Here is a 16,483-nt window from a genome sequence, read left to right as displayed (position 1 = left end):
ACGAGCGTGATTTGGCAGCGTGTAGACCGCGTGGTTTTCGCGCGGCACGCAATGCCCTATAGAAGTCTATGGGGCAGTACACACAGTCCTTGTATTTTGCGCAGCGTTTGTTCGCTGCGCAAAATACGCGACAGGTTCAATAACTTTGCGTATTTCACGCATCACGCACCCATTGAAGTCAATGGGTGCGTGAAAACCAGGCAGGTCGCACGGAAGCTCTTCCGTGCGAACTGCGTGTTTGCGCAACAGCTGTCAAAAGGATGAATGGAAACAGAAAAGCACCACGTGCTTTTCTGTTTCCAAGCATCCAAACGGAGTGTCTTTGCGAGGAGCGAACCCCGACAACCGAAGCTAACTTCACCGGGTTCGGCCAAACTAGTTTTGGCCGAACCCGGCAAAAAAATTTCCGGTCCGTGACATCGGAAGACATTCACTGTGCATGGTGCTGAAAGAGTTAAACTGTTTCAGCACCATGGACAGTGACTTGCGATCCCAAAATACATGAACCTGTAAAAAAAAACCGAAGTTCTAACTTACCGATTACTCCTGTCTCCTTCCTGCAGTACGACCTCCCGGGATGACACTTCAGTTCAAGTGACAGCTCCAGCCAATCACAGGCCAAGCACAGGCTGCAGCCAATCACAGGCCGCAGCGGTCACTTGGACTGCCGCGTCATCCAGGGAGGTGGGGCCCGATGTCAAGAGAGGCGCGTCACCAAGGACGCGTCACCAAGGACGCGTCACCAAGGCAACGGCCGGGAAGTTCTCGGTAAGTAGGAACTTTATCTTTTTTTTTTACAGGATTTTCGCTGTTGGGTTCGGCATTCACTGTCGAGGGTGCTGAAAGATTTAGCTCTTTCAGCACCTTGGACAGTGACGGGCGTCGACAAGCCTCATCTCTATGATGCCGGCTGCGCGAAAATCACGCAGCCGCGCATCAGACACGCATGACACACGCAGCTGTCAAATGGTTTTTGCGCTCGCAAAACGCCGCGTTGTTTGCGCGCGCAAAAACGCAACGCTCGTGTGAATCTGCCCTTAAAGTTACTAGTCTATATCTCACAGTGCAGTTATGATTGGTGACTGGGTGGATTCCCTGTCATCTCCATTAAATTGCGTTTTTTTGGTATCTTCTAAGTTCCCTTTTTGCTGTACATGGACGCAACCGACTGTGTGCACGGTTCCTAGAATAAAGTTTTCATTTTGACAATAAGATTATACAAACATGGCCGCTGTTGGCCTTGTATGCTGTACTAAGATGGCCGCCGCCTGCCTCATAGTGGTACTGAGCATGCACAAAAGTGCGCTGTAGCAAGAGACTACTCTGTCATAGATAGTCGCCACCCCACTTTTCAGGCGCCGGAACTACAACCCGAACACATGGATCCGAGGTAAACACAAGGCTCATGTTTTTAATTTGTTATATTATGTGCACCTGCACTTTTTTTAAAGTTGTTCACCAATTAGCATTTTTCTGCTGTAAACTGGATGGCCCGGATTGATCTGAGGACCATCATATATACACAATGGCACTTCCCTGTATATAGAGGACCATCATATATACACAATGGCACTTCCCTGTATATAGAGGACCATCATATATACACAATGGCACTTCCCTGTATATAGAGGACCATCATATATACACAATGGCACTTCCCTGTATATAGAGGACCATCATATATACACAATGGCACTTCCCTGTATATAGAGGACCATCATATATACACAATGGCACTTCCCTTTATATAGAGGACCATCATATATACACAATGGCACTTCCCTGTATATAGAGGACCATCATATATACACAATGGCACTTCCCTGTATATAGAGGACCATCATATATACACAATGGCACTTCTTTGTATTTTATAACTTTTACTGATGCAACATGACTGTATCTTTGTACTTATTTATGTTTTATGTTAAATCACTTGCCTAATGAGAGCAGTTGTGTGGTCTTCATATATAGCACATGCTTTTACACTGTTTGTATGCTTGAGAAAGGCTCCATGTAAAGAGCCGAAACATCAAAGCACAGGGGCTAATAAAAAGACGTTTTTTCCTATCACAAATTGGAGTGCTGTCTCTTATTGGACGAATATTGAGGATCTGGGAGCAGTGATCGGGCTCCTGGGACGTGCGCCCACCTATATTCCTGACTGGATGCCTGCGGGGCCTGGAATAGCTATTGATTGATTGATTGATTGATTGATGTATTGATTGAGCCTGGCAATATAATCCCATAAAGCTCACGACAAAACAGAACAACATCATTATCCCTAAAGGGGTGCACATTTTATTAAGCATAAAGTGCGGTCATGTCCATTAAATGTGGGGAGAACTGGAGCTCCTGAAGTGTGGAAAAAGAAAGCGCACTGCAAATAACAGGAGAGTGTCATGGTGGGGGTAGGCAAACAGACAACTGAGCCCTAATCTACCCGCCACTCAGTCCCTGCCTACTTGCAACGACCCGCCCTAGGCAACGGGGTACATCTGGGCGGCGGGCCCTACGCTCAGTAAGTGCACGACAGACAAACAGACAAGGGTACACAGAGCTAAGGGAAATGGGGCAGTTGCCCACGGCAACACCGTGAGCAACAAGAGTGGTGAACGAGCCGAGTCAAACCAGGAGTGTACGAGGTACCAAACGCAGAGCAGGAGGGTAGTCAGTAAGCCGGGGTCAATATGGAGCAGGGTCAAATAGTTCAGAAGCTGCAGCAGGGCAAGGAAACCAACAGAGAAGAATCACAAGCAAGGAGGAACAGGAAAGGCAGGTATAAATAGACAGAGGGCGGGAGCTAGCTCCGTCTGGCCAGGCTGTGATAGGCTCTCCCACTCCTAAGCCTGCCATCCTGAGTGGTGGAAGATGGAGTCAGTCTCACAGACATAGAAGCAGGTGCAGACTGATTACCTATGGGCGTATACACAGAAGCTGTGCCTGGCAGATCCTTTACAGAGAGACAGTAAAATCCGACAAGATCTATGGCTGGATATACTTAAAGGGGTACTCCACTTCAGACAATTCCTTTTTGTTAGAATGGTCCCCTGATGATAATCTGATCACAGGATGTCTCACGAGGGTGATATTCAGTGATCAGCTGTGATCTGTGGGGGTACCTGGCAGTAAGCGCTCAATTTCCATGCAGCGCCACCACAGGAGAAAGAAAGCATTACATGGTTCACATTGAAATAAATTAGCTGTTCATGTAGTGTACGGACGTCTCAGGTCCTCCAAAGGTGAAGGTGCTCTTTGTAGCTCTTTCGACTCTGAATAATAGATGAGAGTTCTGAATGTAGGGTCTATCTTTATTAATCCTTTTAGGGTGTTTGAAAGTGGGATCTTTAAACCAGACAACCCCTCTGCCGCCCAAACTAACAGGGTATCCCAAATACGGACATTTATAGCAAATAAATGGCATAATAAATTGCCATAATCAGAATCACTAACCCCTGTGGGTCAAGGGAACTGTAGATGTACATTACATATAGTGCAGCCAGAAATTGAGTATCTGACTTGTGCTTTTGTGCTTTTTTCCATCCTGCTACCCCCCCCCCCCCCCACGTACCTGCTGAGTGGGTGGGATCTTCTTTTTATGATGTACTTTGAGCCAATCAGATGTTTTCCTACTTGTGCTCCCTCTCCCCTCTCACAGCATGAAGTCTCACAGATACAGAGGGAGAGAAATTGCAGCTGCATCTCCCTCTTCCCCCTCCTACCTGTCTTCTATTCCCCAAGGTTTGTGAACATTTACAGAGATTGTACAGTTTGTTGGAAAGTGAGGAAGAGGCCACTGACCATAATAAGATATTATATAAACTTTCATATATTTACATGCTACTAATTTATGAAGACACAATTATAACAATGGGTAGGCATTATTAAACGTAAGTGGCTATGCAAAATGTCATTTCTCTTGTTTGACCACTCTTAAAGGGCAACTAAACGTCATAGTGACATGTCAGAAGTTTTGATTGGTGGGGGTCCGAGCACTGAGACCCCCCATGAATCACTAAAACGAAGCGGCAGAAATGCTCGTGTGAGCGCTCAACCGCTTTGTGCTTGTTTGTTTTTTTCCCGGAAAGCCGATGTAGCGGAGTACGGGCTCATAGACTTTCTATTGTATCCGGACTCCGATACATTGATTTCCGGAAAAAGCTGAACAGAAACTAAGTAGCTGAGCGCTCACACAAGTGCTTCTGCCGCTTAGTTTTAACGATTGGTGGGGGTATCCGTGCTCGGACCCCCACCAATCAAAACTTTTTGTCACTATGACATTTGTTGAACGTTTAGTTACCCTTTAAGGGGTTAGAAAATGCTTATATCTTTGTCAGTACATATAGGCTGCCTGTCACGAAGGATTTCACGGAGGTGCTTGCCTGTTTACCCAAGCACGTCTATAGTATGTCTAAGAATCGGCTAAGGTCTAGTCTCTACTTTTTATAATCTGTAAAATAGCGGGCAGGGCATGCCATTTTGCCGATTAGTGTGTCACGAACTCTAAAATTGTCAGAATATACGTGCCTTATGAAACACAGGGCACTGGGTGACGCAGCAGATGGAGGACGTTCATCTCTCCTCCAGTAACAAATATTTCTTCCATGTAGCTTTCATTTATGAGCGGAATTGTGGCGGAAATCTTTTTTCCTAATTAAAGGACACAGCAGTTTATATAAAACTAATGTACTACCTGTATATGGGCAATTTCCTACAATCATGTGTTCATGTGTCATATAATAGTTGTCACTACACAGCATGCCTTCTTGCCTGTGTGTTTCATTGCAAGATGTGGGGCACTATCCCCATTTCTTAAGTGGGCACAGTGTGCCAGAGTATGGTATACTTTGCTTTGTACTGTCTCTTTAAGAAGTTTGCAACATATGTATATCTTAGCTAAACACAAAAAATGGTTATAAACCATACCTAATAGAAATCCCAAAATATGCAATCAATATATAGCACGGTGCCGTTTCGGAGAGCAATAATTCAAAAAGAAAAAAATAAATAAATATTTTCCAAAACATACCAGGCACTCTTTGGGATAAAAATAATTTTGTATAAATTTTTATTATTAAATTCCATATAAAAATATATTTCAAAGATTTTTCATATATAAATATATCTCTTTCCTCTTATTTCCATAATACAAAAATTTTTTTTAGGAAATGGAAAGGGTTTGAGAAAACACATTTGTTTCAAACTAGATGTACATAATTTAAAAATGTCTCCTGGCCAGGATACCAACACAGACTTTTATAACCTTACTGCCATCAATTTATCCCCCTCTAAACATAATGACATGTCATGATAAGGTATCTAAGTAATATCAATTCTATACACGAGCCTTTCAACAGATCTATATAGGTCGTTAGCTGCAAAAAACGGTTCTTGAAATTTTTGTTCAGACACCGTTGGTCTCAGTTCACACTTGCGTTTTTTTCTTTTTTTAGGAATTTGATCCAAAACTAACAAGAACAGTTCCTCTTATATGATGGCAATGCAGGTATAGATAGAGAATCAAATTCTCATCTTCATGTTGATCTCGCAACTCTGGACGGACTGGAGATTCCCTCCTTTTCACTACGTTCCTCCTCCTGGAATAATTGTAGGGTTAAGGCAGATTTTGAAAATATACCAATCGGGTTTTTCACCCCTTCGATCTCATCAATGGCAGATCACAGTTCTCACATGGGAGATTCTCCTTGTATCCATTCCATCAATGGTAAATGCTTATACTAAATAGCTTAGATCTTCCTATACTCGGGGGCAGCCGAGATTTCACACAAAGGTGAACAGATTTTTGGCGATGAAGCACACTCCTACATTGAAGAGTCGGTATCGTGCTGTGCTGGTATCCACGTTGATTCTTTTGGCAACACTGGTGACTGCAGGACGAGGCAAGGTTGACGTCACTACCTGCCAGGTGTAGACTAATTAATCAGCTGACGCGTTTCATCCCGGACCGGGATTTCCTCAGAGCTATTTCGTAGGTTCAGTAAAGTCTGGCACCTTTATAGTGCCGAATTTAAAGGGAACTGGACTCATATGTAAGAATATCTCCTTAAGTACTCATTCTAATCCAATGATACAGATCCAGAACATCCTGTTATACATTTCCTTTCTATATTTATAAATTCCCCTCAATATTTCATCAAACATGTCTATCGGGAGATATGTACATATATATATATCGAGTACTAAAATATATACACTACCGTTCAAAAGTTTGTCCAGACAATTTTGTGTTTTCCATGAAAACTCACACTTATAATTATCAAATGAGTTGCAAAATGACTAGAAAATATAGTCAAGACATTGACAAGGTTAGAAATAATGATTTTTATGTGAAATAATAATTTTCTCCTTCAGACTTTGCTTTGGTCTTGGAATGCTCCATTTGCAGCAATTCCAGCATTGCAGACCTTTGGCATTCGAGCTGTTAATTTGCTGAGGTAATCGGGAGAAATTTCACCCCCATGCTTCCAGAAGCCCCTCCCACAAGTTGGATTGGCTTGATGGGCACTTCTTGCGTACCATACGGTCAAGCTCCTCCCACAACAGCTCTATGGGGTTGAGATCTGGTGACTGCGCTGGCCACTCCATTACAGATAGAATACCAGCTGCGCTTCTTCCCTAAATAGTTCTTGCATCATTTGGAGGTACTTTGGGTCATTGTCCTGTTGTAGGATGAAATTGGCTCCAATCAAGCGCTGTCCACAGGATATGGCATGGCGTTACCAAATGGAGTGATAGCCTTCCTTATTCAAAATCCCTTTTACCTTGTACAAATCTCCCACTTTACCAGCACCAAAGCAACCCCAGACCATCACATTACCTCCACCATGCTTGACAGATGGCGTCAGGCACTCTTCCAGCATCTTCTCAGTTGTTCAGTGTCTCACAAATGTTCTTCTGTGTGATCCAAACACCTCAAACTTCCATTCATCTGTCCATAACACTTTTTTCCAATCTTCCTCTGTCCAATGTCTGAGCTTTTGCCCATATTAATCTTTTCCTTTTATTAGCCAGTCTCAGATATGGCTTTTTCTTTGCCACTCTGCCCTGAAGGCCAGCATCCCGGAGTCGCCTCTTCTCTGTAGACGTTGACACTGGTGTTTTGCGGGTACTATTTAATGAAGCTGCCAGTTGAGGACCTGTGAGGCGTCTATTTCTCAAACTAGAGACTCTAATGTACTTGTCTTGTTGCTCAGTTGTGCAGCGGGGCCTCCCACTTCTCTTTTTACGCTAGTTAGAGCCTGTTTGTGCTGTCCTCTGAAGGGAGTAGTACACACCGTTGTAGGATATCTTCAGTTTCTTGTCAATTTCTCGCATGGAATAGCCTTCATTTCTAAGAACAAGAATAGACTGTTGAGTTTCACATGAAAGCTCTCTTTTTCTAGCCATTTTGAGAGTTTAATCGAACCCACAAATGTAATGCTCCAGATTCACAACTAGCTCAAAGGAAGGTCAGTTTTATAGCTCCTCTAAACAGCTAAACTGTTTACAGCGGTGCTAACATAATTGCACAAGGGTTTTCAAGTGTTTTCTAATCATCCATTAGCCTTCTAACACAGTTAGCAAACACAATGTACCATTAGAACACTGGAGTGATGGTTGCTGGAAATGGGCCTCTATACACCTATGTAGATATTGCATTAAAAACCAGACGTTTGCAGCTAGAATAGTCATTTAGCACATTAACAATGTATAGAGTGTGTTTCTGATTAATTTAATGTTATCTTCATTGAAAAAAACTGTGCTTTTCTTTCAAAAATAAGGAAATTTCTAAGTGACCCTAAACTTTTGAACGGTAGTGTATCCACAATACATTACATGTAAAGTCTTATTTTTTTAAAAGAAAAATTCATTTATCCCTAACTAACCAATTAGTGATCAGCAGTGTCTATAAAAAAGAAGAAAAAAGAACAAAAAGGGGGGGGGGGGAGAAAAATAAAATAAAATGATTTAAATAAAATAAAACTAATTAAATAAATAAAAAATCCATAATTTTTAAATAAATTCATTTTAATTATAAAGAAATCCATGATGCATTTTCAGATGGTATGACCCTATTCTCACGTTAATTCTATCAAAGGGCTATTCATAAGTCCTGAGGAAATGATACACTTGTTCATTATAGGAGTGTGACAGTGTCTCGATAAATTTTTATCTACCAAGAGGCCAAGTAATATATCCTCCGTCCCTGGGTGACAGGGAGCAGGCCCAACCCAGAAATTATTTGAACACTTCATTTTTGTTCATCACTTCGGTGGGGGCTGCGTGAATCTTTCTGGGCCGGCTGTATACCAGCGTCCCATGACTTTCCACGCACCAACCACCGAACTGAGGTAAGAATTTGCCTTTATAAATACCTTTTCCTTCGGGATAAATTGATGGGCCCGGTGTTTGTTCTCTGTCCCTGGGTGATGGGGACTCGGTCCCTCCGGAAATAATTTCCGGGTTGGGCCTGCTCCCAGTCACCCAGGGACGGAGGATATATTACTTGGCCTATAGGATTTAAAAATTATGGATTTTTGATTTATTTAATTAGTTTTATTTTATTTAAATCATTTTATTTTATTTTTCTTCCCCCCCCCCTTTTTGTTCTTTTTTCTTCTTTTTTATAGACACTGCTGATCACTAATTGGTTAGTTAGGGATAAATGAATTTTTCTTTTCAAAAAATAAGACTTTAAATGTAATGTATTGTGGGTATATATTTTAGTACTCGATATATATATATGTACATATCTCCCGATAGACATGTTTGATGAAATATTGAGGGGAATTTATAAATATAGAAAGGATATGTATAACAGGATGTTCTGGATCTGTATCATTGGATTAGAATGAGTACTTAAGGAGATATTCTTACATATGAGTCCAGTTCCCTTTAAATTCGGCACTATAAAGGTGCCAGACTTTACTGAACCTACGAAATAGCTCTGAGGAAATCCCGGTCCGGGATGAAACGCGTCAGCTGATTAATTAGTCTACACCTGGCAGGTAGTGACGTCAACCTTGCCTCGTCCTGCAGTCACCAGTGTTGCCAAAAGAATCAACGTGGATACCAGCGCAGCACGATACCGACTCTTCAATGTAGGAGTGTGCTTCATCGCCAAAAATCTGTTCACCTTTGTGTGAAATCTCGGCTGCCCCCGAGTATAGGAAGATCTAAGCTATTTAGTATAAGCATTTACCATTGATGGAATGGATACAGGGAGAATCTCCCATGTGAGAACTGTGACCTGCCATTGATGAGATCGAAGGGGTGAAAAACCCGATTGGTATATTTTCAAAATCTGCCTTAACCCTACAATTATTCCAGGAGGAGGAACGTAGTGAAAAGGAGGGAATCTCCAGTCCATCCAGAGTTGCGAGATCAACATGAAGATGAATATTTGATTCTCTATCTATACCTGCATTGCCATCATATAAGAGGAACTGTTCTTGTTAGTTTTGGATCAAATTCCTAAAAAAAGAAAAAAACGCAAGTGTGAACTGAGACCAACGGTGTCTGAACAAAAATTTCAAGAACCGTTTTTTGCAGCTAACGACCTATATAGATCTGTTGAAAGGCTCGTGTATAGAATTTATATTACTTAGATACCTTATCATGACATGTCATTATGTTTAGAGGGGGATAAATTGATGGCAGTAAGGTTATAAAAGTCTGTGTTGGTATCCTGGCCAGGAGACATTTTTAAATTATGTACATCTAGTTTGAAACAAATGTGTTTTCTCAAACCCTTTCCATTTCCTAAAAAAAATTTTTGTATTATGGAAATAAGAGGAAAGAGATATATTTATATATGAAAAATCTTTGAAATATATTTTTATATGGAATTTAATAATAAAAATTTATACAAAATTATTTTTATCCCAAAGAGTGCCTGGTATGTTTTGGAAAATATATATATTTTTTTTCTTTTTGATATGTATATCTTATGTTACGTTCTTGCTGTATTGTTGGTTTTGCAGGTCCGGGCAATGATGGCTGTCTACTGCGGCTTTAAGGAGAAGGAGCGAGGGACCAGTGGCGCCAGTATCATCAGCGGTTGATGGGCAGGAGCCGCCCAGTGTGTGGGTGATGGGCGGCTGTGGTCGTGTGTGAGAGAAACACCAACGTGGGTAAAAACATTGTATTGCCATCATCCAGGTCTTCCAACTTTCCACAATTACCCCACATATTGGCCTTACATCACCCGGTCTTTACATGGTTATACCAGCAGCCCGGTCTAGCGGAGAGAGGAAGAAACAAAGAAGTCGTATTCTGCCGCTTCCCTCCAGTATCGGGTTATATCTCAGCACTAATATCAGGCAGCAGAACAAACAGTAATGCTACCTGCACACGACCGTTTCTATTTTGTGGCCCGTAAACAATGGATCCGTTTTTTGCGGTCCGTGGGTCATCAGTCTGTCTTTCGCATTCATTGCGTACGTTCTATAAGTTTGACTTGAATGGGCGAGACCAAGACGAAAACACGGACAGGAATACGACATTCTCTGAGTTTTGCGGCTCTATGCCACGGCCCCCACACAAATCCATGACAAACATGGTAGTGTGTATGGGGCCATAGAAATGAATGGATCAAAAGATGGATAGCACACGGACGAAAGCCACGATCGTGCGCATGTAACCTGCGTTCAGTCACTGAAGCCTCGACTTACTTGCTACCTGTGAAAGTAAGTAATACACATAGATGACGTCATCTTCTGATGACATCATCTATGTAATGGATCTACAATCTCAAAAGTATGAGGGATGCTGCAGGGGATTATGGGGGAAGATCATGCCACATTTTGTCCAACTGCCTCACTTGCATGACTGGTAAAGTCGACTAAGATGCCCACCAACCACAGCAGAGTGTACTGGGTCAGTGTCGGTCTGATAATGTAGCCTTAATAGTGACGTTGTGTCTCTCACCTCACTCCCCACACCTACAGTATATCCAGAACAGAGCTCTGCTCGGCTCTTTCCATAACTCCCATAGAACATAATAGGGAGAGCCACACGCATGCATGGCCACCTCTCAACATAGTCCCTGCCTGGAATCAGTGGCAAGCGTCTGACTCACGAGGCAGGACAGGGGTCAGGCGATCCCCCTTCTCCATATATGTGCGGGTCCCAGAGCTGGGTCCTGTCTCTATCAGACATTTATGTCATATCCTGTAGTTATACTATAATTATCCGAGATGGTACTACCCCTTTAATAGTTCATATATAAGGGAAATCTATTGTCAAAGAAAAATACTTATTCTTGCATTGTGTACACTGTGGGCCGTGTCAGCTGTCATCTCGTTATCATTGGAGGGCATGCTTACAATGAAACGTGACCCCTCTGTTATAAAACTGGAGGCAGATAGCACAGGATCACACCACGGAGAATAGATGAATGGGGCAGCACAGCTCCTCCTCCCTCTCCTTGCACAGTGACTGGTGCACAGAGCATGCTCACTACACTCTCCAATAGAAGTCAATGAGCCGTTTTCTGGCTGAGTTTTCTTATGCCTGCTGTAAAGCAAAATCTCCGGAAATGGTATTCACAGCACAGGCAAAATGGTTGCTTCTATAATCATGTAAAGAAATTAGAATTAAAAAAATCTGTAATCAGAAAAACAATATGTTTCAGTAGATCTGCTGACTGTCATGGGTCCGGCTTTAGAAACCCGCAATGAGCAGTTATTATTGCAGGTGAAAGCTGAGCCCAGGCATACATTCTCCCTGCAGCAGCCACTACAGGGAAAATGTGGTATTACATGTAGACCATTTAAATCGGTGGGCAGAGTCCTCCAGGGCGTGATCTGCTCCTCATACTTCAACTAATAGATAAGGTCCCAAGTGAGGAACCGTCTATGATGTTCGTATGCCTTATTAGGATTATCTTCATGAGACAACCCATCATAGTTTATTGGAGTTTACTTTAGTAGGGAGAAAGGAAGGTGCAGAAAAAGAAAAAAGAAGGCAAAAGGGATGGACGAAAAGGAAGAGAAGGAGGAGAATGAGAGGAAAAGGGAGAGAAGGCAGAAGAAAGGGCGGGAACAATGTATAGAGTGTGTTTCTGATTAATTTAATGTTATCTTCATTGAAAAAAACTGTGCTTTTCTTTCAAAAATAAGGAAATTTCTAAGTGACCCTAAACTTTTGAACGGTAGTGTATCCACAATACATTACATGTAAAGTCTTATTTTTTTAAAAGAAAAATTCATTTATCCCTAACTAACCAATTAGTGATCAGCAGTGTCTATAAAAAAGAAGAAAAAAGAACAAAAAGGGGGGGGGGGGAAAGAAAAATAAAATAAAATGATTTAAATAAAATAAAACTAATTAAATAAATAAAAAATCCATAATTTTTAAATAAATTCATTTTAATTATAAAGAAATCCATGATGCATTTTCAGATGGTATGACCCTATTCTCACGTTAATTCTATCAAAGGGCTATTCATAAGTCCTGAGGAAATGATACACTTGTTCATTATAGGAGTGTGACAGTGTCTCGATAAATTTTTATCTACCAAGAGGCCAAGTAATATATCCTCCGTCCCTGGGTGACAGGGAGCAGGCCCAACCCAGAAATTATTTGAACACTTCATTTTTGTTCATCACTTCGGTGGGGGCTGCGTGAATCTTTCTGGGCCGGCTGTATACCAGCGTCCCATGACTTTCCACGCACCAACCACCGAACTGAGGTAAGAATTTGCCTTTATAAATACCTTTTCCTTCGGGATAAATTGATGGGCCCGGTGTTTGTTCTCTGTCCCTGGGTGATGGGGACTCGGTCCCTCCGGAAATAATTTCCGGGTTGGGCCTGCTCCCAGTCACCCAGGGACGGAGGATATATTACTTGGCCTATAGGATTTAAAAATTATGGATTTTTGATTTATTTAATTAGTTTTATTTTATTTAAATCATTTTATTTTATTTTTCTTCCCCCCCCCCTTTTTGTTCTTTTTTCTTCTTTTTTATAGACACTGCTGATCACTAATTGGTTAGTTAGGGATAAATGAATTTTTCTTTTCAAAAAATAAGACTTTAAATGTAATGTATTGTGGGTATATATTTTAGTACTCGATATATATATATGTACATATCTCCCGATAGACATGTTTGATGAAATATTGAGGGGAATTTATAAATATAGAAAGGATATGTATAACAGGATGTTCTGGATCTGTATCATTGGATTAGAATGAGTACTTAAGGAGATATTCTTACATATGAGTCCAGTTCCCTTTAAATTCGGCACTATAAAGGTGCCAGACTTTACTGAACCTACGAAATAGCTCTGAGGAAATCCCGGTCCGGGATGAAACGCGTCAGCTGATTAATTAGTCTACACCTGGCAGGTAGTGACGTCAACCTTGCCTCGTCCTGCAGTCACCAGTGTTGCCAAAAGAATCAACGTGGATACCAGCGCAGCACGATACCGACTCTTCAATGTAGGAGTGTGCTTCATCGCCAAAAATCTGTTCACCTTTGTGTGAAATCTCGGCTGCCCCCGAGTATAGGAAGATCTAAGCTATTTAGTATAAGCATTTACCATTGATGGAATGGATACAGGGAGAATCTCCCATGTGAGAACTGTGACCTGCCATTGATGAGATCGAAGGGGTGAAAAACCCGATTGGTATATTTTCAAAATCTGCCTTAACCCTACAATTATTCCAGGAGGAGGAACGTAGTGAAAAGGAGGGAATCTCGTCCGTCCAGAGTTGCGAGATCAACATGAAGATGAATATTTGATACTCTATCTATACCTGCATTGCCATCATATAAGAGGAACTGTTCTTGTTAGTTTTGGATCAAATTCCTAAAAAAAGAAAAAAACGCAAGTGTGAACTGAGACCAACGGTGTCTGAACAAAAGTTTCAAGAACCGTTTTTTGCAGCTAACGACCTATATAGATCTGTTGAAAGGCTCGTGTATAGAATTGATATTACTTAGATACCTTATCATGACATGTCATTATGTTTAGAGGGGGATAAATTGATGGCAGTAAGGTTATAAAAGTCTGTGTTGGTATCCTGGCCAGGAGACATTTTTAAATTATGTACATCTAGTTTGAAACAAATGTGTTTTCTCAAACCCTTTCCATTTCCTAAAAAAAATTTTTGTATTATGGAAATAAGAGGAAAGAGATATATTTATATATGAAAAATCTTTGAAATATATTTTTATATGGAATTTAATAATAAAAATTTATACAAAATTATTTTTATCCCAAAGAGTGCCTGGTATGTTTTGGAAAATATATATATTTTTTTTCTTTTTGATATGTATATCTTATGTTACGTTCTTGCTGTATTGTTGGTTTTGCAGGTCCGGGCAATGATGGCTGTCTACTGCGGCTTTAAGGAGAAGGAGCGAGGGACCAGTGGCGCCAGTATCATCAGCGGTTGATGGGCAGGAGCCGCCCAGTGTGTGGGTGATGGGCGGCTGTGGTCGTGTGTGAGAGTAACATCAACCTGGGTAAAAACATTGTATTGCCATCATCCAGGTCTTCCAACTTTCCACAATTACCCCACATATTGGCCTTACATCACCCGGTCTTTACATGGTTATACCAGCAGCCCGGTCTAGCGGAGAGAGGAAGAAACAAAGAAGTCGTATTCTGCCGCTTCCCTCCAGTATCGGGTTATATCTCAGCACTAATATCAGGCAGCAGAACAAACAGTAATGCTACCTGCACACGACCGTTTCTATTTTGTGGCCCGTAAACAATGGATCCGTTTTTTGCGGTCCGTGGGTCATCAGTCTGTCTTTCGCATTCATTGCGTACGTTCTATAAGTTTGACTTGAATGGGCGAGACCAAGACGAAAACACGGACAGGAATACGACATTCTCTGAGTTTTGCGGCTCTATGCCACGGCCCCCACACAAATCCATGACAAACATGGTAGTGTGTATGGGGCCATAGAAATGAATGGATCAAAAGATGGATAGCACACGGACGAAAGCCACGATCGTGCGCATGTAACCTGCGTTCAGTCACTGAAGCCTCGACTTACTTGCTACCTGTGAAAGTAAGTAATACACATAGATGACGTCATCTTCTGATGACATCATCTATGTAATGGATCTACAATCTCAAAAGTATGAGGGATGCTGCAGGGGATTATGGGGGAAGATCATGCCACATTTTGTCCAACTGCCTCACTTGCATGACTGGTAAAGTCGACTAAGATGCCCACCAACCACAGCAGAGTGTACTGGGTCAGTGTCGGTCTGATAATGTAGCCTTAATAGTGACGTTGTGTCTCTCACCTCACTCCCCACACCTACAGTATATCCAGAACAGAGCTCTGCTCGGCTCTTTCCATAACTCCCATAGAACATAATAGGGAGAGCCACACGCATGCATGGCCACCTCTCAACATAGTCCCTGCCTGGAATCAGTGGCAAGCGTCTGACTCACGAGGCAGGACAGGGGTCAGGCGATCCCCCTTCTCCATATATGTGCGGGTCCCAGAGCTGGGTCCTGTCTCTATCAGACATTTATGTCATATCCTGTAGTTATACTATAATTATCCGAGATGGTACTACCCCTTTAATAGTTCATATATAAGGGAAATCTATTGTCAAAGAAAAATACTTATTCTTGCATTGTGTACACTGTGGGCCGTGTCAGCTGTCATCTCGTTATCATTGGAGGGCATGCTTACAATGAAACGTGACCCCTCTGTTATAAAACTGGAGGCAGATAGCACAGGATCACACCACGGAGAATAGATGAATGGGGCAGCACAGCTCCTCCTCCCTCTCCTTGCACAGTGACTGGTGCACAGAGCATGCTCACTACACTCTCCAATAGAAGTCAATGAGCCGTTTTCTGGCTGAGTTTTCTTATGCCTGCTGTAAAGCAAAATCTCCGGAAATGGTATTCACAGCACAGGCAAGATGGTTGCTTCTATAATCATGTAAAGAAATTAGAATTAAAAAAATCTGTAATCAGAAAAACAATATGTTTCAGTAGATCTGCTGACTGTCATGGGTCCGGCTTTAGAAACCCGCAATGAGCAGTTATTATTGCAGGTGAAAGCTGAGCCCAGGCATACATTCTCCCTGCAGCAGCCACTACAGGGAAAATGTGGTATTACATGTAGACCATTTAAATCGGTGGGCAGAGTCCTCCAGGGCGTGATCTGCTCCTCATACTTCAACTAATAGATAAGGTCCCAAGTGAGGAACCGTCTATGATGTTCGTATGCCTTATTAGGATTATCTTCATGAGACAACCCATCATAGTTTATTGGAGTTTACTTTAGTAGGGAGAAAGGAAGGTGCAGAAAAAGAAAAAAGAAGGCAAAAGGGATGGACGAAAAGGAAGAGAAGGAGGAGAATGAGAGGAAAAGGGAGAGAAGGCAGAAGAAAGGGCGGGAAGGAGAGAAGGAGAAGAGATATAGAGAGAAAGAGGAGGAAAGTGAAAAAGAGAGAGTTACACAACTTGTCTAATATTGTAATCTCTTGAAAAATTGAG

The 16,483-nt window shown here is 41.8% G+C and overlaps 1 protein-coding gene across 1 annotated transcript in view; it reads left to right on the top strand.

The window, feature by feature from the left end:
* The first annotated feature begins 16,317 nt into the window (after positions 1-16,317).
* LOC142652626 (vasoactive intestinal polypeptide receptor-like) overlaps positions 16,318-16,483 on the top strand; it is a 33,484-nt gene continuing 33,318 nt past the window's right edge. The window contains exon 1 of the mRNA XM_075828282.1: positions 16,318-16,440. Coding sequence (XP_075684397.1) covers positions 16,318-16,440 — 123 coding nt within the window. The remainder of the gene's footprint in view (positions 16,441-16,483) is intronic.

Source organism: Rhinoderma darwinii, chromosome 5 (assembly GCF_050947455.1).
Source record: "Rhinoderma darwinii isolate aRhiDar2 chromosome 5, aRhiDar2.hap1, whole genome shotgun sequence".
Lineage (NCBI taxonomy): Eukaryota > Metazoa > Chordata > Amphibia > Anura > Rhinodermatidae > Rhinoderma > Rhinoderma darwinii.
The sequence above is the reverse complement of the archived record's forward strand: the minus strand, read 5'-3'. Positions and strand labels throughout refer to the sequence as shown.